Source organism: Muntiacus reevesi, chromosome 1 (assembly GCF_963930625.1).
Source record: "Muntiacus reevesi chromosome 1, mMunRee1.1, whole genome shotgun sequence".
NCBI classification, from domain to species: Eukaryota; Metazoa; Chordata; class Mammalia; order Artiodactyla; family Cervidae; genus Muntiacus; species Muntiacus reevesi.
The window spans coordinates 69,693,368-69,721,127 of NC_089249.1; the positions used below are offsets into that span (position 1 = coordinate 69,693,368).

The window sequence follows — 27,760 nt, forward strand, 5'->3', positions numbered from 1 at the left end:
AAACTGAATATAACTGAATCACTTTGCTGTACACCTAGAAACTGTAAATCAACTATACTTTAATTTTAAAAAAAAATTCCAGAAACAGAGACCACTTTCAGTCAAATGGGATGTGGTCACTCAGTGCCTCACACAGTAATATTTCAACCATGGCACACTGGCTTATTAATCTCTAATAAATACTGTGTAGTCATCATTCTCAAAAAATGTTCTTTATTCATTCACATATATTACTGCATTTAATTCTCACTTCATTTCCATGAACAGAGAACACAGAAAGATAATTATTCCACTTCACAGACAGAAAACTTGAGATCCACAAAAAAGTACTTCTTCCCAATTAACAGTGAGTAAACATAAGAGTGAAAACCAGCTCCACGCTTTCAGCTAACTTCAGCCTTCTTTCTCAAAGAGAATGGAGAGTGGTCAGCTCTCATTTTCATTTATGTTTAAAGTTATTAAAAATATCTTTAGCAACAAACTCAGAGAAAGAAAAACCAAAATTCCACACTTACATATAGACATTATATTTACATGTAATTTTTCATATTAACTCATTCAAAATATTACTCTAATATTCCAGATATTGGCTGAAACACCTAGGAATTTTAGCATTTTGTCTTGACATCATGCAAACTAGTCCTAATCACTTTTGACCACTACTGATACTAAGAGACATTCCACCAGTAATTATTCAATTGAAAAATCTGAGTAAACTCATTGAAACAATTTGAGTAAATTATTTTTGGTGCAGGATTACATCCACTAAAATATGTCATGGAAACAAGTTGGTCAGTAATAAATTTGTAAACTGTGGTGAAGGTCAGGCCCACTATTAACATGGACTATCTCAATATCAATAAAAGATACTTTTAAAATAAAGAGAAAATAATTCAGGTGAACCAAATACATACACTTTCGTTACTATGATGATTAATAACATGGGCATCTGTGTTAGCATTTTTAAATGTGGCATGTGGAGGAAGAAATAAGGTACAAAACCAGGGAAAACTACTTGTGAAGAACAAGGCTAAGATTGCTACTCAGAGAATGAGTAGCACGTCCTCCTTCTGGGGCAGGTGAAAGGAGAATCAGTATGTGCCTGTGTCGTAATTACTCAAGTCAACACCTCGTCCCATGAAGCAGAGCTTGTGCCCTTGCTGGCTGAACAAACGGATGCTCAGTTGGGTGCCTCTATCATGACTTTGATGTGACATCACTCTTAAAGACTGATAAAATATCAGATATTCTTTTCTCACATGCACACACACATAATCATAGAGGTGATTCTGCGATGAAGAGACCATCAGAAATCAGTGTTTACCACAAATGCACATGATCCAGCTCAGGAGAAACCCACGCACTCCAGAATCCCCAAAAGGCACAGAATGTTTCAGAGAGCATCATTTTCAGTTCTGGTTATTGGTTTTCTGAATGGTGACCCTAATCTGCTTTTCAAGTTTCAGTAACTTTTGGTAAAATTTTTCAGCAGTGTCTTCATCTAGGTCCATCTGGAAAAGAAGCAAGATAGGCATGACTAGAAAGGAAAAATAAACAGTAATTGAATAAAAGGAATCCATTAAAATAACAGGTAAGAGAATCCAAAAAAGGCCTGGTGGGAAAGTTGCGGTGGAAGCCATGTGGGGAATATTAGGAATCTTAACTTTTTTTTTTTAATTACAGCTGATACTTAACCTCCTGGTAACTAACTTCTTTAGTAAAAGAGCTCTGATCTTAGCTGAACTCACTGCCCTGCAGATGAAAGACTATGTCTTCAGCCTTCACTGAAGCTAATGGTACCATGGACCAAATTCTGGCCAATGAGATATTAGTGGAAGTGTGTGGTACTACCCAGAACTCTCTTTAAAGGGAATGGGGCACCCCTTTCTTTCTCCCTTCTTCACACTGCTCTCCTGAACCACAAGGATGCGGGCCGTACCTCAGGGATGGCAGGGGGAACCTGGATATCTGACAATTTCCAAAGCTGCCAGGCCAGCCCAAAGCTGCCATTCTCCAAACGGCTTTACACGCAAGAAATCTTAGCTTTTATCTTGTTTTATCCACTTTACTTTACATTCTTCTGTTTTATGTAGAAAATTAATTTTAACTGATACAGTGTATGCAAAGCAAACTGCCAGCCCCCAAAGCTAAAAGGCTAAAAATTAAAGAAAACTTTAAAACATTTTGGAAAAACATTTACATTCAATCATGTTAGCATTTTTTTTCATGTTGTAACTGGAAGAGGAATTACAGCTCTCTTTAATTCAACCCAACATTTAAACAGCAGAAAGCTGACTTCCCAAAATTAATCGAAGGTTAACAACATTCTGCAATGCATTTCCAAGAAATGCTAATAGACTCCTTTGGTTTATGGAATTAAACATTTTATCCCTTTGGTAAATCAGTCATTCCTTTGAGATCAATATATGTAAGTTCAAAAATTCTGAGGACCTAAAAGTAAGCTTATTAGTTTACAGTAGTGTTCCCAAGGTGGATTCCCAGGTGATGCTAGTGGTAAAGAACACGTCTGCCAATGCAGAAGACACAAGAGACGCTGGTTCAATCCCTGGGTCAGGAAGGTCCCTGGAGAAGGAAATGGCAACACACTCCAGCATTCCTGCCTGGAGAATCCCATGGACAGAGGAGCCTGGTGGGCTACAGTCCATGGGGTCACACAGAGTTGAGTGAAGCATGACTGAAGCAGCTTAGCACACAGCACAGAGTTCCCAAAGTATTTCTTGGGATGTTGTTATGCATTCTTAAATTTTAAAAGGAAAAGAAAACATCATACAGTCAAGAACAACTTAGAAACAGGAGGATGAAACATGTCAGGCATATTTCCTAACTGTATCAACTTCTCAAAGCCTTTGCTGGCATAATGTGCATTGTGCGGGTCTCTGAAAGGGGGGGAATATAATGTGAAGCATTTCTCAAACTTATTTGGATGACAAACTGCTTTTTGCAAATCTTCTTAAGGAACTAGTATCTCACAGAATATAGTATGGAAAACACTGGAGGTTCTTACGTTCATTTTTAGTAAACATATGCTATGGGAAGTGGAGAGCATGGTTCCCTTTAGACCTCAAGCTACTGACATATAGACAAGGTCATTGTCGAGCATGACTCTGCCTTAGCTAACTTATTTGCTTCAATCTAATTTTCCAGCAAATTTGGAAAACTCAACAGTGCCACAGGACTGGAGAAGGTCAGTTTTCATTCCAATCCCAAAGAAAGGCAAGGTCAAAGAATGTTCAAACTGCCACACAATTGCACTCATCTCACATGCTAGCAAAATAATGCTCAAAATTCTCCAAGCCAGGCTTTAACAGTACATGAACCATGAACTTCCAGATGTTCAAGCTGGATTTAGAAAAAGCAGAGGAACCAGAGATCAAATTGCCAACATCCATTGGATCATCGAAAAAGCGAGAGTTCCAGAAAAACATCTACTTCTGCTTTATTGACTAGGGCAAAGCCTTTGACCATGTGGATCACAGCAAACTGTGGAAAATTCTGAAAGAGATGGAAATACCAGACCACCTGACCTGCCTCCTGAGAAATCTGTACGCAGGTCAAGCAGCAACAGTTGGAACTGGACATGGAACAACAGATTGGTTCCAAATCTGGAAAGGAGTACATCATATTGTCACCATGCTTATTTAATTTATATGCAGAATACATCATGAGAAATGGATGAAGCACAAGCTGGAGTCAAAATTGCCAGGAGAAATATCAGTAACCTCAGATATGCAGATGACACCACCGTTATGACAGAAAGCAAAGAAGAACTAAAGAGCCTCTTGATGAAAGTGAAAGAGGAGAGTGAAAAAGTTGGCTCAAAACTCAACATTCAGAAAATTAAGATCATGGCATCTGGTCCCATCACTTCATGGCAAATAGATGGGGAAACAATGGAAACAGCAACAGACTTTATTTTCTTGGTATCCAAAATCATTGCAGATGGTGACTGCAGCCATGAAATTAAAAGACGCTTGCTCCTTGAAAGAAAAGCTATGACCAACCTAGACAGTATATTAGCAGAGACATTACTTTGCCAACAAAGGTTCATCTAGTCAAAGCTTTGGTTTTTCCAGTAGGCATGTATGGATGTGAGAGTTGGACTATAAAGAAAGCTGAGCGCCAAAGAACTGATGCCTTTGAACTGTGGTACTGGAGAAGACTCTTGAGAGCCCCTTGGACTGCAAGAAGATCAAACCAGTCTATCCTAAAGGAAATCAGTCCTGAATATTCATTGGAAGGACTGATGCTAAAGCTGAAACTCCAATACTTTGACTGCCTGATGTGAAGAACTGACTCATTTGAAAAGATCCTGATGCTGGAAATGATTGAAGGCAGGAGAAGAAGGGAACAACAGAGGATAAGATGGTTGGATAGCATCACTGACTCAATGGACATGAGTTTGAGTAAGCTCTGGAAGCTGGTGATGGACAGGGAAGCCTGGCGTACTGCAGTCCATGGGGTTGCAAGGAGTTGGACACGACTGAGTGAACTGAACTGAACTGAATTTTATTTTATGCCATTGCCTCCTCACAATAAGCTAGGCAGTCAAAAATGGGAGGCTGAAATAAACCTTACTCAGGACAAAAATATAACAAAATTAATCCTTATGGGGTCAAAATAATTTTTTCACCTTCTACTATGTAACTATGTTTAATTTCACTTTAGATAACATAGAATCTACAAAACACAGCACCCATGTTTCCAAACTCTGTACCCTGCCTCTTCAAATACCAAACTATTAAAGCTAATAATTGTCATAAGTGGAACACAAAGGGAAGCTAACTTAACTCAGAAAGATGCTTTATGTTCCATTCAACTTGGGTCACATTTCTTGAGCATGTGCCATGTGCAAGGTAACCTGCAAGGAAAGCGGTTGTAATCCCCCTCTTCACAGAGCTCCTTGGAGCAAGGAGCCCACTGCTGAATGAGTTCTACCCAGAACTGGCACAGGAGGTCAAAAAAAATCTAGCATGGAAGCACCTGACCCAATGTAAAAGGTCACATAAAAGCTGAGATCTTAAGAATAAATAGTAGTAATGAATCAGAAAAAAGATAGGTAAGAGCAGTTTAGGTGGAGAAAAGGTGTGCCAAGCTAAGAGGCAGGAGAGAGCAGAAGGAAATGAAAATAGGCCAGTGTGATGGCAGAGAGGGAAGACCCACAGAAGAGAAGCTGGGCAGCTGGTAGGGTGGTCGGGAACCCAGGGACCAGCCCACCATCAGCCTCTTCAGTGAAATAAAGGAAAGAGAGTCACCTTTTTGGACGTCACATAATTGCTTCCAAAGCCAGTGGTGGCACTCAGATATTTCACCAGAGGATTGAGAGACTCGGGCTTTTGGTGGAAAAGCCAGACCTGGAAAGGAAGAGGGTGTCAATGACTCCTCTTCTGCCCACAGTGAGTGAGGCTGGAGGGGATTTTTAATCAGGACTTCAGAGAGCCCCAGACAAATTCTGACAACCCCCCTGAATAGCATCAGCTGACTGTGATACTGGCATGAACCACTACTATCATTTGAAGGAAGAAAGTAGAAGAGCCCACTTAATAGTATCCTTTGAAAAATTTTAAGCAAATGTTCCCATATTTAACTGACTCTTCCCTTAATCCTCAAATTAAAGCTCAGGACATGTGAACTGGAGCTCACTCCAAGAGGATACTCAGCTGACACCACAGCAAAGTACAGGTCACTGATGTAATATTTAATTTTATTAATAGATGAGTACGTACATGTACAACAATCAAAAGATGTACATGGCAGTCAAAACTCTTCCTCCCTTTCAGTTTTCTAGCCACCCAATTCTCTCTGGAAGCAAGCACTCTTGTTAGTATTCTATACATTCTTTCAAAGAAAATATATTTGGTTAAAAAAACAAATACATCCATTTCTCTTAGGCAAATGGAAGCAAAATATACACTATTCCACGCTTTACATTTTTTACTTGAACAACAGGCCTTGGAGATATTTTCAAACCAGTACATGAAAATTTCAATCTCTTTCAAAGTAGCATCCTTCTATGGATGTGTCATAATTTACATAAAGTTTCCAACTGATATAGAAGTTTTTGCCAGTTTTTGCTATTACAAACGTCACTGTGATGAATGATGACTAAATCATTCAATGAAAGTTTGAGGATATCTTACATCTTAAATAAGATAAATACCAAAGATGGAATTGCTAGGTTAAAGGTATGTGTATTTATTATATTGGATGATATTGCCAAACAGTCCTTGACAGAAGCTGTATCAGACTACTCTCTCCAGCAGTGTAGCAGAGTGCTCATTTCCCTAGACCCCTGCCAATACAGTATCAATACATTAAACTTTCTAATCTTTGTTAATCAGAGGTGAAAGTTTTTCATTAGTTTTAATTTGCATTTCTCAAAGATTAGGCATTTCTTCATATGATTAAGTTTCAAAACTCTCTGTTCATGTCCTCTGCCCATTGTTCCAATAAGTTGTTCTCCTTGATTTGTTGACGTTCCTTAACAATTAAGAAAATTTAGTAATTTTAGTAAAATTACCAGTAAATTTAGTAAATTTTAGTAAAGTTTAGTAATTAATTTACAATTAATCAAAATTGTAGTTCTGATTTGCATTTCTCTAATAATGAGCGATGTTGAGCATCTTTTCATTTGTTTGTTAGCCATCTGTATATCTTCTTTGGAGAAATGTCTGTTTAGGTCTTTTACCCACTTTTTGATTGGGTTGTTTGTTTTTCTGGTATTGAGTTGTACGAACTGCTTGTTTCTTTTGTAAATTAATCCTTTGTCAGTTGTTTCATTTGCTATTATTTTCTCCCACCCTGAGGGCTGTCTTTTTACCTTGCTTATAGTTTCTTTTGCTGTGCAGAAGCTTTTAAATTTAATCAGGTCCCACTTGTTTCTTTTTGTTTTTATTTCTCTTACTCTAGGAGGTAGGTCAGAGGATCTTGCTTTGATTTATGTCATTGAGTGTTCTGCCTATGTTTTCCTCTATGAGTTTTATAGTTTCTGGTCTTACATTTAGGTCTTTAATCCATTTTGAGTTTATCTTTGTGTGTGGTGTTAGGAAATATTCTAATTTCATTCTTTTACATGTAGTTGTCCAGTCTTCCCAGCACCATGTACTGAAGAGGCTGTCTGCCCAATTGTATATTCTTGCCTTCTTTGTCAAAAATAAGGTACCCATAGGTGCATGGGTTTATTTCTGGGCTATATGTCTATATGTCTGTTTTTGTGCCAGCACCATACTGTCTTGATGTCTATAGCTTTATAGTATAATCTGAGTCAGGAAGGTTGATTCCTCCAGCTTCATTCTTCTTTCTCAAGACTGCTTTGGCTATTCGGGGTCTTTTGTGCTTCCATATGAATTGTGAAATTTTTTGTTCTAGTTCTGTGAAAAATGTCATTGGTAATTTGATAGGGATCACATTAATCTGTAGGTCGCATTTGGTAGTATAGTCATTTTCACAATACTGCTTCTTCCTACCCAGGAATATGGAATCTCTCTCCATCTGTTTATGTCATCTTTGATTTCTTTCATCAGGATCTTATAATTTTCACCAGCTAGAATGGCCATCATCAAAAAGTCTACAGACAATAAATTTTGGAGAGGGTGTGGAGAAAAAGGAATGCCCTTGCACTGTTGGTGGGAATGTAAGTTGATACAGCCACTATGGAAGATGGTATGGAGGTTCCTTAAAAAACTAGGAATAAAACCACCATATGACCCAGTAATCCCACTCCTAGGTATTTACCCTGAGAAAACCCTGAGGAAACATGTGAAAAAGACACATGTATCCCATTGTTCATTGCAGCACTATTTACAATAGCTAGAACATGGAAGCAACCTAGATGTCCATTGACAGATGAATGGATAAAGAAGTTGTGGTACATATACACAATGGAGTATTACTCAGACATAAAAAGGAACACATTTGAGTCAGTTCTGATGAGGTAGATGAACCTAGAACCTATTATACACAGTGAAGTTAGTCAGAAAGAGAAAGATAGCTATCATATTCTAATGCACATATACAGAATCTAGGGAAATGGTTCTGAAGAATTTATTTACAGGGCAGCAGTGGAGAAACAGACATAGAGAACAGACTTATGGAAACAGGGAGAGGGAAGCAGAGGGTGAGATGGATGGAGAGAGTAAGATGGAAACTTCCATTGCCACATGTAAAATAGATAGCCAATGGGAATTTGCTGTGTGGCTCAGGAAACTCAGACAGGGGCTCTGTATCAATCTAGAGGGGTGGGATAGGGAGGGAGATGGGAGGGAGGTTCAGAAGGGAGGGGATGTATGTATAGCTACGGCTGATTCATGTTGAGGCTTGACAGAAACAACACAATTCTGTAAAGCAATTATCCTTCAATAAAAAAATTTTTTAAAAAAAAGCAAATGCTTTGTAAGCGTAGGTGAAAGACAGCTACATCTTTTGTTCTTTGCTTACACAAGGCCTCAAAATCTTTTTTTTTCTTATTTTATTTTTTACTGAAACATAATGGCTTTACAATAGTGTGTTAGTTTCTGCTGTACAATGAAGTGAGAAGTTAATCAGCTATATGCCTATCAAGTTCTAGTGCTTTAGTTAAACTCCAAAAACTTTTTTGTACTGTTTTGTTTTTAACAGGGTTTTATAATGATAGCCAAGCATTTTATGGGAATGACCAATGCATAGAATAAAATAAACTGTATAGCATTTTCTTTGCGATTAAAAAAAAAAAGAAAGAAAATTTAATCTTTATCTATGTTATGGGTAGCAGGTATTTTTCTTCCATTCTGTGGTAAATCTTTTGAGTATCTATATAGTGAGAATTTTAGTCATGTAATGTTTTTTTTTTTTACTTTTATTTAATCAATGTTTTTCAGTTTTTTAGAGTTCCTGGGAATACTTAAACCTCTACACTCTTAAATTATTTTAAAATGTCCCCATATTTTTTCAAAGTAACTATACATTCTTACATTTATACATAAATCTTTTAGTTTACCTAGAATTTTATTTGACTGTAAGGTATGAAGAAAAGATCCTATTTTATTTTTTGACACCATTTGTTGAATAAACCATCTTTACCCTCACTGATTTTCTGCATAGGTGATTTTCTGCATCACCTATATGCTTTGGGTCCATCCTAAACCTTCTATATTATTCTACTGATCTGTCAATTCACATGACAACACTACATTATTTTCATTAAGATGGTTTTCTTTAAAATCTTAAATGCTGAAATACACAAAATCCTTTACAATAAGCCTTCTCTAATTTACTCCTGTAATTCCTATTTTACAGCTAATAATAATAAAAGGCATAGGCAAGTAAAAAATGTGCCCAAGAGTTCACAGTCAGAAACTGGAGAACTGGAATTTGAACAGAATTACTATAATTCTACAGTCCACACTCTTAACCACTGTATTCTAGGCCACTCAAGCTCAGCCCATTTAAGGAGATAAAATGTATTCAACCAAAGGTTGATGAGATTCTTGCTACACAAACGGTGTGCCCAAATCCTCATCTGTATCCCCAGCATGTACAGTCATCACTAAGTGGTAATGACATCCTACTCATCCACACTGAAGGAAATTACAGCAGGTCACAAACTTTTTGAACATGACGCTGGGGACCTGCCGCTTATCTTATCAAATTCAACCTATCCTTCAGAGCCCAAATTAAGCCTGACTCAGTAAGCAGAGCCTGCTCCAACTAGTCCAGCCCCATAGTGATCCTCTTTCTGATCATTCCTAGAGTACTTGCCACCAGATGATAGAATGTCTGATTTTCTTGTCTATTTTCTCTGTTTATTCTTTTTTTAAACATGGCTCTAAGCTCATTAGCAACTGGAGATTCTGAATTTTAACTATTCCTACTCCTCTGACACAATATATACTTGACCTCTAGATTTGATTTTCAGTGTCGTAAATGTGTGGAAGGAGTAATCCCTAAACAATCATTCATTATTTTAAATGGCTTGACAAATATATTAAGAAATACATAAAATTAGTTTAAGAGTATTTGCTTCTATTATCAATTTGTCTCTCTACAATAAATGCATTTCTTTCTGCAATGTTTACCATAACAAGAGTGCCAAGTCAATTCCCTTAGTGTTTTCCTTAGTTTCAGTTCAGCTATGATTTAAGAATCTGTTAAGTATGAACACTCTAGTGATAGGCTCTCAGGTTTCTAAAATACAGAGCAAAAACCCTGAAGGAGCTAAGTGGAGTGAGGGAAATACACACAGAGAACTGACTTTTAAAATAGTGGAATTTCAACCAGATGGTATACAGCACAGAGGACGAATACATTTCATCTTATATGACAATTCTCATCCACTGGTAGAGAATGTCTTTGGGGCCTTTAGTTGAAAAATATTCAGAGATTCATTTATGTACAACAGAACAGAGTATTATGATCCATTAGTAATGTCGGCCATTGATGAGGGAACACGTGCAGTCCATTTGCATGAGTGTGTTAAGGAAACAAACTGGTTTTCTAATCAAGTTAATAACTCGCTTCTCTATTATTAACACAGGCAAAGAGGATCTTCATATTGGGAAATGGAGCTGGGCTCTGCTGCCTCTGCTCTTGACCCCTGAGACACCCCTGCTCCGTGGGAATCTCACACTGACTGCCCAGCCAACACCTGGCTTTGCCTGCCCCTACAGCATTCCACGCTCCGCTCTCCTCTGGCTGCTCATTCTTGCTTCTACAGAAGTGCTGACCCCAGAACCACGGTACTCAGTGCCAGGAAACATACTGGACTTTCAAAGTTCACCGCTATCATCAGCATTTCACCTTACCTTAGCCCAATAGGACCTTGCTTATACAGAGCCTGTTCTCATCTTTTCTGTTACCACTGTTTCTAATCCAGTGGATTTACAGTCTACATCTGTGAAGTGAATACAACATATTAAAACTCTAGTAACATACCAGTGCTTCTGTTCCATTGTGAGGTGTCAACGTGAAAGCATTTGCAAAAAAGCGTAACTGAGAAAAAGAAAACAATAGTCATTTTGTGGGGGTTTAGAGTCACAAAAGTATTATCCATTTAAATGTTAAAAAAAAGACAAACTGCATTTCTTATTACAAAGAGCATTTTTTCGGTTTCAGAAAATAAATCTAAAGAAGAAATAATTTCCATCATTTAATCTCCATTACTCCAAGTCAACCACTTTTAACATGAAGGTATATGTCCTTCTCATCTTTTTTCCATGCCCGCCATAAACAGAAGGATATTTCTTTCTGAGCTCTACAAGAGAAGGACATTTCCTGAAAGCAGCATTTTCTAAAGAGTGCTAGAGGGATGCTCAAAATACAAACAAAACAAACAAACAAAAACATGATACTGTGATCATACAATGCACAACCATACCCTCCTTGGGAAATTTTAATGCACTTGACTACATTAAAAGCTCAGAAAATTCCAGTTGGATATCACTTACCACAGGTTTCTCAAAATTATATAATCATAGAACTCCTGGGCTATATGGTGCATGATCAGAGAAACATTCCCTTGACGAAAAGTGCACACTAAGATGGTGGTGCAGTGGGAGTATCAGGCAAGATGAAGCAGAGATTACATGGTAAGTAACATCAAAACTTCTGAGTGAAATGGAATTCTGCCACCTTCAAGTTCAGTTCCCAACCCTTAAACACATCTTTTTGGCTCCAACTTGAACAGCTTAAGGAAACTAAGAGAAGAAGCATTTACCACTCACCAGCCATATGATTGGCAAGATTAACATCCACACAAAGGGAGGAAGGATGCCATATGTCAGACTGGTCAGCATCGTCCCTGGGCACACGACACTGGAATACAGACCCTGGGAGCAGAAAGGGGGGCAGCAGTTCATTTCAATTCAATACACGCTGAGCCTACCTCTGTGTCAGCTAATAAAGGAGAAACACAAATGAGCCAGGAAGCCAGGCGTCAAGGCTTTATGCTCTAAGTGGTCCTTGAAGCTGGGTAGACCATTTCAGTTTAAGAATCGTGTACTGAAAACGCACTATGAGAGGCACTCAATACAAATAGTAAGACAAAGTCTTTTATTCTCAAGTAAATTAGGGAAAAAAGAGTAACCGAGCTTGAAGCTGGATGAGAGAAGTAGGACTGGTTACCTGAGTTTTCCATGACTTCACTGAAGATCTGTTGACCGATCAAAATGAGCAGTTAGAGATAAGAAAGCCATGCAAAGAAAGTCTTTGCCTGAAAGAAGTTTCTATTCTAGTAAATACAGACAGCTAAAGCTCAAGTGTATTTCTGTTTCCCGCAGGTACACAAGGCCCAGGGCTCTAGCTCGAGGCATCAGAGAGGTGGGTATGATTCCACAAAGACCTCCTCTAACTGAAGATCTCTAAATCAGGTTCTCAGCCCTCGACTCATCATCTTAGAAAGATCTGTTCTATAAAAAGAGTCCCAGTTAACACATGGCACATATTAATAATAGACAGGGTGCTTGATGGTCTTTAGTAATCTTTGGAACACTGGGATTTGTTTTACTAGTTTACTTGGTTTAATTTTCACCACATTTCACCTTATTTTGAATTCATGGGCTTCCCTGCTGGCTCAGCTGGTTAAGAATCTGCCTGCAATGTGGGAGACCTGGGTTCTATCCCTGGGGTGGGAAGACGCCCTGGAGAAGGGAAAGGCTACCCACTCCAGGATTTCAGCCTGGAGAATTCCATGGACTGTATAGTCCATGGAGTTGCAAACATGAAGTCAGTTGGACACGACTGACTTTCACTTTCGTTTTCACTTTAATTCATATTTTTATTACTTTTAACTTTTTTCCTTTTCCTTTTAAACAAAAATAGAAAGTGCCAGGATAGCACAGTCAGCTCAGAGGACAGAAAGCACCCTGAGGGTCAGAAGCTAGAAGGCTGGCTTCCTTTATTCACTGCTGCAGAGCCTGGTGGTGCCTGACGTGGATAATTTAAACCTGAGAATCCCCTTGATTTACCAGCAGTCCTCTGAAAACAGTCATGAACTTTACAGACCAAAAATTCTTCCCAAATATTTTGCCCCAAAGATAGCTAAGAATAATTTCTTATTCTGGGAACTAGCCAGGGACAGTTAGGACCTATTCAGCCCTAAATGAAGACATCTGTGAACTAAAATCCAGGACTTTCAACACACAGGACCTTCTGACATTGAGCAACAAAAGAAACAAGCAAAGAGGCCATCTTAACTAAACTGGAGTTCCTTCACACATTTGATCTGAAGGAATGAGCGTGACGACCCTGAGTATTTCTCAAGGCTGTGTGAGGGGAGGGGGATGGACAGGGATCCAGCATTTCTAGTCACACAAGTCTTCGAGGGAGGTAGTTCTTTCTTAGCTACTTCTTTCTTCATAAAAGCCAAGGTAGAAACATCATGAGCTACAAACCAATCACACAGATTTTAAAGGAGGTGGCAGCATTAGCTAAATCTTTTTTAAAAAAAGATGAAATCCCAAAACTTGACAATGGAGACAAGCAAAATTTCAGAGCTTTTTTATGAAAAAAAGAAGCTAAATCCACTCTGACCTTATCCCTAAAAGGGAGTTTCCAGAGGACAAGCAGTTATGACAAGTTTTTAAACATCCCAAGAAATCTCAGGAGGAGGCTCACAAGTGGACCAACACACTGAGCCTGAATATTAACAACAGCCAACAAACAAACACACAGAAGCACACAGGTGAACAGCTGCAGACCGCATGACCAGACACTACACCCGTGAGCACAGAACCACAGTCACCTTCACACACATGCGCACAGACCCACAAACCCACACATGTGCGTGTGGCTAGGCACACTCACGCATGCATGCACGCACGTGAGTACACATACCTCCCACATACGTGCAGATACATACATACACGCACACACATTCTAACACAAAGCATTGTTGTGAATGCTTCATACCACTCCAATCACTCATTCTTCCCAGCAAATCTATGAGGCAAACACTGTTATTAACCCGCATTATCAGATGAGGAAACTGAAAGCACAAAGACATTAAATAATCTGTCCAAGGTGACAGAGCCAGGATTCAAAAGCAGATCTAGAGAATATGCTCATAGCTTCTACTTTTAAACCATCCTCTTCACTAAGAGCCAGTTCTCAGAAGTGAGAATTCCACCTTGTCTCCATTCCAGAATCAACCAGGTCTAGACCACTATATAAGGTTTAGACTGCTGTATCTAACGGATGATCGAAAACAATCCCTTAAGGGCAAATAGTTTCTGCATTGTCTTTTTATTTCTCCTTCCTCCTCAATTCTAAGCCTGGGTCAGTACCCTAAAAATGGTCAGTTTTTGTAAATATTGTTGGAAATAAATTTCTCCCTAGTCCCACATTCAAAAAGCACAGTCAAAGCAAACAAAGGAAAATGCCCACAGGAGAGACTGGAGATTTTCAGTTAAAATTTTGGACCTGGGCAAGAGAAACATACAAAGAAGCCCTAAGTTCCAGACCTCAGAGGCCACAAGAAGCCAGCATGTCTGACAAGGACTGCTCTCTAAACCCAGTCATCACAAAGGCAGAGCTCTGTAGCCTCACCAAAGATCCTCGTTCTCCAAGGGCTTTCTAACTACCAACTGTCCTGTAACACTGGATATATATAGCAAACACTGGGTGGCAGCATGGCTTAATGGGAAAAGGCCAGGTGATGAAGTTAGACAGCCTTGAGCTCAGCTCTGAGCTCCAGCCTTTACCAGCCGTGTGACTTCTGGGTAAATGACTTTAATAAGGACTTCAAACTTTAGTGTCCTCATATGAAAATGGAAATATTCAGACCCACCTCACCGTGATGGGAAAGGTGTTAAATGACACACGGCAAATGCTTGATAGGAGCTATTGATATCGTTAGTAGTGTCATTCTGTTATATAAATTATAGCTCCAGAGGAGCTACAGACTGGTAAATGAACCATATACCTACAAGTCTGGAGCTCATTATCTCTGCCCTAAACTTCCTAGATATGACAAGTCTTTGTCATGTCTTACCTTGTCCTCACAGCAATCCTGCTCAAGAAACAATATTTCATCTTCACACTACAATAGACAGCCAGCCATTTTACTAAGAAATCAGTGGTAGTTCAGAAAACACTGCCCTGCCATTTCCAGATCACTGAGACAGGCTACCTGCTGGTTGAAGTTCCTGTTCAGAGCCACACTCAGAAGGTCAATGGCATATTTGGAAGAGCTGTAGGGCTCCTGGCCTTTGCTGTGCTGGACATCCTCAAGGCTGAAATTAGATTTCTTGGCATTGCGAGATGATGTCCAAATGAGCTGAGATGGACTCTCACTGTGACATAGGAGAGATTCTAGTTCCTGAATCTGAATGAGGAATAAAACAAACAAAAAAAGTGTCAAAATATACTAAGGGATTACAAGATAACAATTTTGAAACCAACATAAATGTACACTAGAATTGAACATGTGTATCATTGGTAAAGTGGGACACAAGTAAGCAAGAGAAGGAGTATAGACTGATCCATGTGGTAAGGGATTAGTCAGACATCAGTGTGAACTCATGTGGAGCTTAATAAAGATTCAGATGGTTACATACAAAATATTTATAGATATTTATATATAAATGGGTTAGCATGCACATAGATATTTCCTTGAATTCCAGAAAAACATCTACGTCTGTTCCATCAACTACGCTAAAGCCTTTGACTGTGTAGATCATAACAAACTGTGGAAAGCTCTTAAAGAGATAGGAATAGCAGACCATCTTACCTATCTCCTGAGAAATCTGTATGCAGGTCAAGAAGCAACAGTTAGAACCCTGTGTGGAACAACCGATTAGTTCAAGTTTGAGAAAGGGGTACAACAGGGCTGTCTGCTGCCACCCTGTTTGTTTAACCTATATGCTGAGCACATCATGAGAAATGTCAGGCTGGATGAGTTACAAGCTGGAATCAAAATAGGCGGGAGAAACAACAACCTCAGATATGCAGATGATACCACTCTAATGGAAGAAAGCAAAGCGGAACTAAAGAGAGACTTGATGAGGGTGAAGGACAAGAGTGAAAGAGCTGGCTTAAAACTAAATATTAAAAAAAACTAAGACCATGGCATCCAGCCCCATTACTTCATGGCAAATAGAAGGGGAAATGGTGGAAGCAGTGACAGATATCCTCTTCTTGGACTCTAAAATCACTGTGGATGGTGACTGCAACCATGAAATCAGAAGACAGTTGCTTCTTGGCAGGAAAGCAATGACAAAGCAGAGACATTACTCTGCCAAAAAGGTCTGTATAGTCAAAGTGATGGTCTTCCCAGTAGTCATGTATGGTTGTGAGAACTGGACCATAAAGAAGGCAGAATGCCAAAGAATTGATGCTTTCAAACTGTGGTGCTGGAGAAGACTCCTGAGAATCCCTTGGACAGCAAGGAGATTATACTAGTCAAATCTTAAGGAAAGTCAACCCTGAATATTCGTTGGAGGGACTGATGCTGAAGCTGAAGCTCCAGCAATTTTGTCCTCTGATGCAAACAGCTGATTCACTGGAAAAATCCCTGAAGCTGGGAAAGATGGAGGGCAGAAAGAGAAGAGGGCATCAGAGGATGAGATGGCTGGATGGCATCACAGATGAAATGGACATGAACTTGGGCAAGCTTGGGGAGATGGTGAGCGATAGGGAGGCCAGGCCTGGTGTGTTGCAGTTCCATGGGGCCGCAAAGAGTCAGACATGACTGGGAGACTGAACAACGACACGATATGTCCTCGCTCTGCGAGCTGAGAGGGCCTACAAGCAAATGCTATCTCAACAGCAAGCAGCACCAGGTCTGCGTTTCTAATGCCATTCTCCAGTAAAAGGAAACAGATCTCCTCAGAGAAATGTCTGATTCTGAGACTGGGATAGGAAATACATAACGTGAGTCTTAAACATCATGTGGTGTCAGGAAGGACATGCACAAACAAAACCAGAAAGCCACGATGATGAGGCTGTGTCAAAGATACAGAAATCCCACAGGATAGAAAGCACAGAAATAAACCCACGTGCCCAAGGCCAAGCAATCTATAGAGGACAACAGCACACAGTGTGCAAAGAAGCTCCCTGCAGTAACTGGTGCAGGGAAAGCTGGACAGCCACATGCAAATGACTAAAATTAAAACAGTCTGTAACACCACACTCAAAAGTAAACTCAAAATGGATAAAAGATCTAAATGTAAGACCAGACATTATAAAACTCCTGTAGGAAAATGTAGGCAGAACACTCTTTGACATATCACTCTTTGACAGTGATATCTTTTTGGATACACCTCCTAGAGTGATGAAAATAAAAACAAAGATAAACAAATGGGATCTAGTTAAACTTAAAAGCATTTGCACAGCAAAAGAAACTATAAATAAAACAATAAATTTTAAAAATAAATATAAAAAAATGCAACCTACAGAATGGGAGAAAATACTTACAAACAATGCAACCCATAAGGGATTAATTCCAAAATATACAATATTCCAATATATACAATATATAGCTTATTCAGCTCAATATCAAAAAACAAACAACCCAATCAAAATATGGGTAGATGATCTAAATAGACATTTCTCCAAAGAAGATACACAGATGGCCAAGAGGAACATGAAAAGATTTTTAACATCATTCATTATTAGAGAAATGCTAATCAAAACTATTAATACAATGAGGTATCACCTCACACCAGTCTACAAATAACAAATGCTGGAACAGCTACAGAGAAAAAGGAAACCTCTTAAACTGCTGATGGGAATATAAACTGGTACAGCCACTATGGAGAACAGTATGACAGAGGTCTACTAAACACAGAGCTTCCAAAACGTACTTCAAAAAGACACATACACCATGATGCACACTGCTGCACTATTTACAATAGCCAAGACATAGAAACCACCTAAATGTCCACTGATAGATGCATGGATAAAGACGTGGTGTGTGTACACACACAGACACACAGCGGAATATTACTCAGCCATAAAATGAACAAAATAAGGCCATTTGCAGCAACATGGATGAACGTAGAGATTATCATACTAAGTGAGGTCAGAGAAAGACAAATACATGATATCACTTATGTGTGGAATCTAGAAAAAAAAGACACAAAAGAATTTATTTACAAAATAGAAACAGACTCACAGACATAGAAAACAAATTTGCAGTTTCCCAAGGGGAAAGGTGGCGGGGGACACACTACTATATACAAAATAGATAACCAACAAGGACCTACTGCATAGCACAGAGAACTATACTCAATATTTTGTAATAACCTATATAGGAAAAGAACCTGAAAAAGAAGATACATGTGTATATAGACATACACATATATATACATGTATATATAGCATAATCATTCCTCTGTACACTTGAAACTAACACAACATTGTAAATCAACTATACTTCAATAAGAGTTTTTGAAAAAGATATAAAAGTTCCAACTGAAAGAGGTCCAATGGCCCAAGCTAAAATAATTCTAGTAAGAAAATAGTGTTTATAATTCAAAGGAGAAAATACATATCCATGAATCTGCATGGATGTAACAAATGCCTTTATTCAGCTTTACTAAGGAATAATAGGCCAATAAATAAGCGGTTGAATAAAGAATTAGGTGGAGGAGAAAAGACATATCTCCCTTGCAGAAAAACTGCAAATAATTCATTTAGCTATTCCATGCTTAAGAAGGCCGAGCACAACCACATGTGGGCTACACTAAGTGACTCTACTACAGACTACTATATATAAAGGGAAAGAGAAGTAACCGCACACAGGAAACCCTGACAGACGCCACGTCAGGTCAGCGGAGCACAGAGAATGTCAGCCCTCGTAAGACACACCGACAGGATGGGACGAGCCCGGCGCTCTCTCTCGGTGGTCTTCCTTTCAAACACACCTTTTCTCAGATCTAATCATGAGGGAAACAGACACATCCCAGTAAGGGACCATATACAAAATACCTGAGCAGCAATCCCCAAACTGCCAGGGCCATCAAAAGCAAGGAAACAAAGTGTGAGAAATTATCACGACCAACAAGAGCCTAAGGAGACTGGACTACTAAATGTAACGTGAGATTTAACTACTAAATGGGATGCTAGAACTGAAAAAGAATTATCACACAAAATTGAAGAAATCTGAATAAAGCATGGAGTTTCGTTAATAGTAATATATCAACATTGGTTCACTAACTGTGACCATCTACCAACCTATGTAGGATGTTAATAATAGAGGACACTGGGACTTCCAGTGGTTAATACTCCAAGCTTCTAATGCAAGGGGGTGCAGGTTCAAGCCCAGGTGGGGGAACTAAGATCTCACATGCAGCATGGTGCAGCCAAAAGATAATAATAATAGAGGAAACTAGGCCTAGGGTATGCAGATACTCTCTCTGCAATAATTCTGTAAATCTAAAGCTACCCCAAAACTAGAAGTGTATTAAAGAAATATCTAGGAATGTTCCACATCTGCAATGAATATTTACATCAAATCGAGATAATCCATGAACATGAGATTAACTCAGTCATTTGGTTCCACAATGTGATACTGCACTGTACCTGGAACTTTACAGAAATTATCTCTAGTCTTTTAACAGCCCTAAAAGTTTGATCATTTATAATCAAACTGGGGATGAATCCACTCATATAATGCATTTACACTTGGACCTAGAATTCAAGTTTCTGTTCCACAAAGTGGTAAGATTCCTAAAACTAATTCAGAGAGAGTAGAAGGCATTGTAAGCCTTCCTGTTATTTTATTTGATAAATCAATCCCCAAACCCCTGCTGTCAGGCCTGCCTACAAAAGGATACACAGTGTTAAGTCATGTCACCAGGACACCCGTGAGAACTGTGCCTTTGGTCACCACTCTCCTCTGCCATTCCAACCTGGATCACCCCAAAATACTAGATTTCCTTAACAACTTGATTTTTTAAACAGTAGATTCATCAAAAAGTTGACAGACTATTAATAGTAACATTAACTTACCCTCTATCATTGCCAACTAATTTAATAATTCAAAAAGAGGGCAAAGAATGAGAGGATTATAAAAACATAAGGGATATATTAGATGAATCTCTGAAGAGTTACAAAACATGATCAAAATATGAATTCAATCCTATCCTGATTATATTTTAACTTTTATCATTGAAGAAGCAATACCACATTTTTTTTTAAGTGCTAAAGGACCTAGAATGACACATGAATCTCACTCACTCCTGATATTCTGGTACCCTAGTTCAAAGGGGTTCCCAACTTCATTTGTATCATTCTAGAAATAGATACATATTTGTCTATTTGTTTATACAAATGAGATCACACTGTACATAATATCACCAGTACTTAATATATTATATATATTACATAGAATATATATATTATATATATAAAGTATATATATAAATATATATAAAAATATATAAAGTATACATATGTATATGTATATACAATACATAATATGTTATGTATATAATACATAATATATTATTCTCAACAATAAAATACTAATGGCTATCCCATCTAAGTGCAAAAGATCTTTTAATGGTTTACAATATTCCAATGTTTATGTACATCTTAAGTTATTATATTTATATTTACAGCTAGCCCTCAAAGAGGTCCAATTATGAGGGAAATTATATATGAGGTGAAAAAAAAGATCATAAATCTAAAAGTGTCAGAGATGCAAATTCTATGCATCAGAAAGAGTTCTTCTAATAACAAAGAATTAAAAGCAACTGGCAACAGAGCTGGGCATTACTTAGATACTAAAGCTGTCTTATGAGACTAAATGTGAGGCAAGAGCACAGAACAACTTAGGCAATTTGCACATCCCTTGCTTAGCTTTATATGTATGCCTGGGATTACAACACATCAGTCTGCATGCTTAGGAAATCACATCAAGAGAGTAAAAGATTAACTGTTAAGTACTGTCTAACAGTGTCTTGTCTGTTACCCCATCCTATCTGATGACAACCCCAGTTGCAAAGACCATTTAGAACAGTACTTGTGCACTTTCTCAGTTCTGTTCTTTGTTTCTAAAAGTGCTTGTGTGTTTATATGTCCAAAGGAAAAAATACACCAACAGGCTGCTTTAGGGAAGCAATGTTTTCAAAGAGTAATCACCCCCATTTAAACACTCAAAGATGTAATGCTAGCCATAAACAAATGAGCTTAACAATACAGCATTGGACATATCTGCACATGTTTAGGATCGCAGCACTAACAGTTGACTTACTAAGCCTAAAACATCTTTACCAGGATAAAGTGGCCAAAGACATTGGTTTCAAACACCTCCTGGAGCCCATCAGGAGTAAGCTTGTCATTCTGTGTCAGCAGTCCTTCAGCTGTGGAGAACATGTGAATCACGTTTCTGAAACAACAGAAGACAATGGTATGACTTTTTAAAGCTTCTTTAACTGAAGATACTAAAGAGGTACCCCCTCCTGCCTTCCCCAAACCCCCAGATTTTCCTTGCTTCTGTAATAACAGGAACAGAAATACTTATTTCTCAGAGCGGGTTATTTTGAGCACTAAGTCAAACACAAAAATGCCTTCTTGCACCCAGTTCAACTTATATACTTATAGTTCAAACAACCAACAGGAACCTGAGCCTCTCAAAACCCTGCTGCAAAAACTCTCTTCCCTTCATTCCAAATCAAGCTATTAGGTTGGTGAAAAAGTAATCGTGGTTTCAGACCATGAATTTTAAATCATTACAACTAGGCTCAAACACACCTTTATTAATCAAAATAGGAACCATTACAATCAACACATTTTTGCCAATGAGAAGTAAGTTTGTTTATTCTTGTAGCATAAAAATACATGCTTCAGGATTCCACAAACTCTTGGAAAGTATTTTTCTGCTTCCTGCTGGTTGTGGAAGCGTTTTCCTGCAAAAAGTTGTCAAGATGCTTGAAGAAGTCATAGTCAGTTTGCAAGAGATATGGTGGATAAGGCAAAACTTTACATAGCCCAATTCATTCAACTTTTGAAGCACTGGATGTGCAATGTGTGGTCATGGAGAAGAACTGGGCCCTCTCTCTTGACCAATGCAGCTACAGGCACTGCAGTTTTTGATACATCTCACTGATTTGGTGAACCTACTTCTCAGATATAATGCTTTCGCTGGGACTCAGAAAGCTGTAGTGGATCAGAATGGCAGCACACCACCAAACAGTGACCATGACCCTTTTTTGGATGCAGGTTTGGCTTCAGGAGTGCTTTGGGGCTTCTTCTTGGTCCAAACACTGAGCTGGTTGTTGTCAGTTGTCATATACAGTTCACTTTTTACTGCACATGACAATCTGACTGAGAAGTGGTTCATTGTTTTTGCATAGAATAAGAGAAGATGACACTTCCAAATGACGATTTTTTTGATTTGCAGTCAGCTCATGAGGCTCCCACTTATCAAGCTTTTTCACCTTTCTGATCTGCTTCAAATGCCAAACTACTGTAGAAAGGTCAACACTGAGTTCTTCAGCAACTTCTCATGCAGTTGTAAGAGGATCAGCTTCAATGATTGTTCTCAGTTGGTCACTGTCATCTTCTGACCATCGGCCACCGAGTTCCGCATCTTCAAGGATCTCGTCTCCTTTGTAAAACTTCTCAAACAACCACTGCACTGTATGTTTGTTAGCAGTTCCTGGGCCAAATGTATTGTTGATGTAAGTTGTCTCCACTGCCTTATGAACAATTTTGAACTCAAATAAGAAAATCACTTGAATTTTCTCTTTGTCTAACATCATTTCCCTAGTCTAAAAAAAATATAAAATACACAGCAAGTAATAAGTCATTAGCAAAAAACAAAGTGAGAAATGTGCATTAAAATGATGTATAACATTACCACATTTATTTAAGAATGCATTCCAATATCGGATAGCAAATTTCAACCATGCAAAACCACAATACTGTTGCACCAACCTAATACAAGTCAACTGCCCTGGTGGAATAACAATCATGCCAAGAAGAAAGAGTCTTCGCCTGCACACTGATGTCTAACTGCTGAACAAAGTAACAAAGTGAAGCCAGCTTTTTTATAATAGGGAATTCCTGAGGCACTGAATACACTAAGACAGTGATTTGCTGAGAGATCAATGTAATAGGTCAAGACCAGCATGTGATTTTGTGTGTAGGGGTGTGTGTGTGCTGAATGGCAGAAAAGTAAAACAAAAGTAGCAGTATAGGAAGTAACATGAAGTAAGAGTAATATCTATTTATGAGTAAGTATGGATGTGCTCAGTGCTCAGTTGTGTCTGACTCTTTGCCATCCCATGAACTATAGTATGCCAGGTTCCTCTATTCACTGAATTTTCCAAGCAAGAATACGGGAATGGGTTAGTTGCCATTTCCTTCTCCAGGGACTCCCTAACCAGGGATCGAACCCACGTCTCCTGCACTGGAAAGCAGATTCTTCACCACTGTGCCACCTGGGAAGTCCATGAATAAGTACACTGGGTCACAAAAGAGATTTATTTCTTACTGTAGGTTGTAGTTAAACATTTTTGGAAGCCACTAATGTGTATTGAGAATCTCCCAGGAAGGTATTTAGCCCTGTACATTTCCTCAGCCTACTGGTCAGGGTACCTGACACATGGCTGAGAAATGCTTCTAAAGCTGCCTTCCTGGGTATTAGCGTCTCACTGACAACTCTGCCTAGTTCTGAAATGTTCTAATGGACACAGTCAGGCAGACCAACACTGACCTGCCAAAACATGCAACATACTTGGAATATCTGGGGACCAAGAACACAGAATCATGACTTGCAACATTCCTCACAAAGATGAAAGCATGTTTCATGACACGGCTGCAACATGTACTTCCTATCTTCATTCTTCCCAACACCCACTCATTCCTCAATTTAATGGACTGATGGCAAAACTAGCCAAAAAATAAATAAACACCTTCCTTCCAATCAGTTAATCTAGAAGATAGAAATTACCTTGAAAAGAGACCACGAAAAAGTGCTTTGATATTTAGCTGTGGATTAGGCATGATCCCAGCATTTAGATATACATAGTCTAATCTCTGAAACCTGCAAGTAAAATCAAGAAAGAAGATTGTTAGTTATCTCTTAGAGCAATTAGAATAAAGAAGGTCCATGAAGGACAGAAAGCACAAAACAGATGGCCATAGCAAGTTTAGGCATCAGTACTACTTTCTCAACATTTTTCATTTAGTCATGGTAAATACTTGAGTATTCTTTTTTTGATGGTGGCCTCAAACAGAATTTGGATGGTGGCCTCAAACAAAATAATGGGTTTTGAAGTCAAATCTTCTCTGATCAATACTCCTTCCAGCTTAGTCCTCCCAATAAGGTACCACAGCAACTCTATTAAACCCACTCTCCTTCTGGTCTTAGAAAGGATTTTGCTTTTAAAAAAAAAAAAAATTCACATCTTTCCTCTTGGATAAGTAAAATTTATATAATCTGATCCATCAATGCTGGAATCTAAACACCAAGATATCCATTAGAGCAGAAAACACAGTAATGCAAACGGCTATCAAGCATAAATGAAATACAATATATTATTCTTCAGCCAATTCTTTTACCAAGAAGGCTTTCCTTGTATATACTGAAGTTCATTTTACTGTCCATGGAAATAAAGAAGCTCTTGCTTATTATGGGCCTGAATTACAAAAAGGTAATTAATAGTTTATTAATTAAACTAATTATTATTCATTCCTCTTAGAAGAAAAAAACATGCCCCACCTTTCCAGAAAAATGCATTGTGTAGCTATATGCAATTTATTGTCCATTTTTTGAGACGTTATATATCTAAGGACTCTAGCCCTTCATATACTAAACATTTATCAAATGTTTATTGCATGCCAATTACTGTTGGTATGAACAAATTTTTAGTGAGTGGCCTGGGGAAATTTCTTCACATGTCAATACCTACCTTACATACTTAATGGAGTCTTTTTATGTGAAGCAAAGATGCAAAAAATGTATCTAAACATCAAAGGAGTTACACTAACCTAAGACTTTACAACTGACTGCATGTCAAAATATGCTCATAAAATAATCTTCATGGAATGGTCATGCTTATGATTAAGAATGAAAATATGGTATACTGAGGCATAATATGTCACTATACAGATTTCCTCAGTGTAACTTCTTTTTACACTGCACCTATTTCTTTTATAGATTTTCCCATCCGTTCTTATTCTATTAGCTGTTGCATTGCACAACCATATGAGAAAAAAGCCATCAGTAAGACACAGACCTTTGCTTGAGCTCCTTGGTGGCCTGGAACACGGACGGCAGGCTGCTGACATCCACCTGCACGATGGAGACCTCAGCAGCGGGGTGGGAGGCCAGCAGAGAGGCGCGGACAGCTTCTGCTTTGCTCACGTTCCTGCACGCCAAGCACAGGTGAAGCGCATCATCTTCTTCCAGCAACCGCCTGCAGAGGGCTAGGCCCACGCCACTGAGAGGACAATTCAGATATAGAATATGCATTAAATGAGATGGTGCCAAATAGAGGCACCTTCTCTCTGGCTCAGAAGACTGATTTTGTCAACTTGAGCCCCAAAGAGGAGTCCAGGTAGACAGAAAGCACTCAAAAACTATGTAAAGAAGTGGGGAACCCTCCAACTCTAAAAGTCACTGGCTCAGGATGTTGTCCAACTTATGTTTCTTTCATTTTGCAAAAGCTCAATGACCTGAATAACTGCAAATGAGAACTGTCCTTTAGCATTTAAGACAGAGTTTATGCTGTCAGTGGTTTTCATTTTATGCTGATCGTGACACTCATGAAAATGATTCAGTACATCACCAGCAAGAGCTAAAAAGAGCATCTCAGCAGTTAGCAGTGTGTGTGTTTTACTCTGCTGTCCGGGTTTCTCAAAGGCAAGGGCTCTTCTATCAGCTGGTATCATGGCCACTATCAGCAGCACCAGAAATTCCTAATTTAAGGAATGGGTGGCTCTTTCAGCGTAAGGTATAAGCAAATGGCAGGAGAGACACGTCCCTTTCAACTACTCAGACTGAATAACCAACAGGAAGACAATTAAGTGGAAGATAGGAAAAAGAAATATAAGCTGGCTACAAGGAAAGAGAAGTAGGGACGAATGCATGCTGCATGCTTAGTCACTCAGTCATGTCTGACTCTTGGTGACCCCATGGATTGTTGCCTACAAGGTTCCTCTGTCCATGGAATTTTCCAGGCAAGAATACTGGAGAGGGTCGCCATTTCCTCCTCTAGGGGATCTTCCCCACCCACGGATGAGTACATGTGTCAATGACCTCCTTCAGAAAGAGCATTGTGAAAGCACACAGTAGGTGGGGAGAGGGGTCGGATCAGCTTGGCTGATAACAGTGAAACCCTAGGTAAGTGGGCTTTTTCCAAGACTTTAAAGCTGATTCCAGGCAAAGAGCCTTGCACCATGAATAAACCATAGTTATGTTTATTCATCCCCACTTGAGAATAGGCCTTTTCTATAAATATACAATTGCACATATCACAATATTTGTAAAAGGAACAAACACAAAATCAAGCCTGGCTTATTTAAGCACGTCAACATAGAAAGCACCACACTGGCTGTTAAAGTTATTCAGGTGAGGGCATATTAAGATTCTGCACATCACAGGACACCTGCCAGGTTTGTTTCAGTTAACATGGACATGTCTAGATAACTGAAAGCTGAACTCATTTTAAATGTCGTTTAACATAACCTCAGCCTTAATCCACCACCCTCCACCCCTCAAACGCCTCAATTAGAAAAATGGCTTGGTTAGTTTCATCCTCCACACACTGTTCATTGAATTACAAACGAAAAGTAAAACAGAGGCTGAATCCAAATACCCAGCCCCCAGACTAAATTACTCTTCGGCAGTATGGTTACTTGCACTCCTTCCACGCCTTAACAGAAAAGTTACTTTTCTCTGAGTCTCTGAAGAGTAGGTATACTAGGTGTCTAGCACTGTGCTACATGAGATATTCCCCCCCGCACCCGTATTCTAACGTTCTTGGACGCTGAAATGTATCTAGGGGCGGAAGTCTAGCACTGAAAAAAAAAAAAAAAAAAACTGCGAGAGTACAAAAAGTACGGTGATCTGGTCTAATTTACCAGTGATGAGAAAGTCAAAAGTGGAAAGGGGGCGAGGTGAGTGGGTAGAGTCACTTTCTCTGCATACCGACAGGATCGTCACCGAGACACATCTCTGAGTGGCGCTCGCCTTTTATTTTCGCTGTCGTGTTTAATTGAAAGCACGTTACTGAGCCGCTCACGACGCCCACAGGCCTGGTACCTCGCGCATAGGGGAGCCCAGAGAAAAGCCGGACAGGGTCTCCGGCCCGCGACCCCACCGAGGCAGGGTCAGCGATAGGGGCTCCTGGGGTCGGTCGGTGGCGGGTCCACCTGGCTTGGTACTTCCTGCTCCCTCGGACCCCAGCCCCGCCGCCTCCACTGTCTCGAAGGAGGTCTCACCTGCTCGCCCCGGTGATCAAAACCACTTTCCGCATGGTTGCGCACCCTGTGACCACGCGCCCCAAAGCAGGCACCCAGCAAGGCCTCTCACCTGCACTTAGACCCGTAACCCCGCGTCGGCCACGCCCCCGGGCCGTCAATCAGGGCCCGGAGGGGCCCCGCCTCCCTGTCACGTCACGGATTTCGCGCCGGGCCCTCTTCCGTCGCTCGCTGCCTGCCAGCCGCTCACGGCGCAGGAGCCGGGATGGAGTGAGGTAGGCCGAGGGGCGGAGCCGTGTTGTCGCACGAGGCCCGAGCCAATCCGAGCTGTCCCTGCTCCTGGGCCTCGAAGGTGTCCCGCCCCGGGTTCGCCCCGCTGACGTCCGGCTTTTGTCGC

At 39.5% G+C, this 27,760-nt stretch overlaps 1 protein-coding gene across 2 annotated transcripts; it reads right to left on the minus strand.

The window, feature by feature from the left end:
* Positions 1–511: 511 nt before the first annotated feature.
* Positions 512–27,505, minus strand: HSD17B7 (hydroxysteroid 17-beta dehydrogenase 7). Of its 2 annotated transcripts, XM_065946551.1 has the most exons (9): positions 27,385–27,505; positions 25,179–25,382; positions 23,891–23,983; positions 21,208–21,322; positions 15,119–15,313; positions 11,715–11,819; positions 10,927–10,983; positions 5,274–5,372; positions 512–1,511 (listed from the first exon to the last, which is right to left on the minus strand). In XM_065946551.1, the coding sequence occupies exons 1-9, from the start codon at positions 27,417–27,419 to the stop codon at positions 1,410–1,412; spliced, it is 1,005 nt and encodes a 334-aa protein (XP_065802623.1). In that variant the 5' UTR covers positions 27,420–27,505; the 3' UTR covers positions 512–1,409. The 2 variants fall into 2 exon arrangements, with proteins under 2 accessions (XP_065802623.1, XP_065802634.1); XM_065946562.1 differs by lacking the exon at positions 5,274–5,372.
* Between the last annotated feature and the right edge of the window lie 255 nt (positions 27,506–27,760).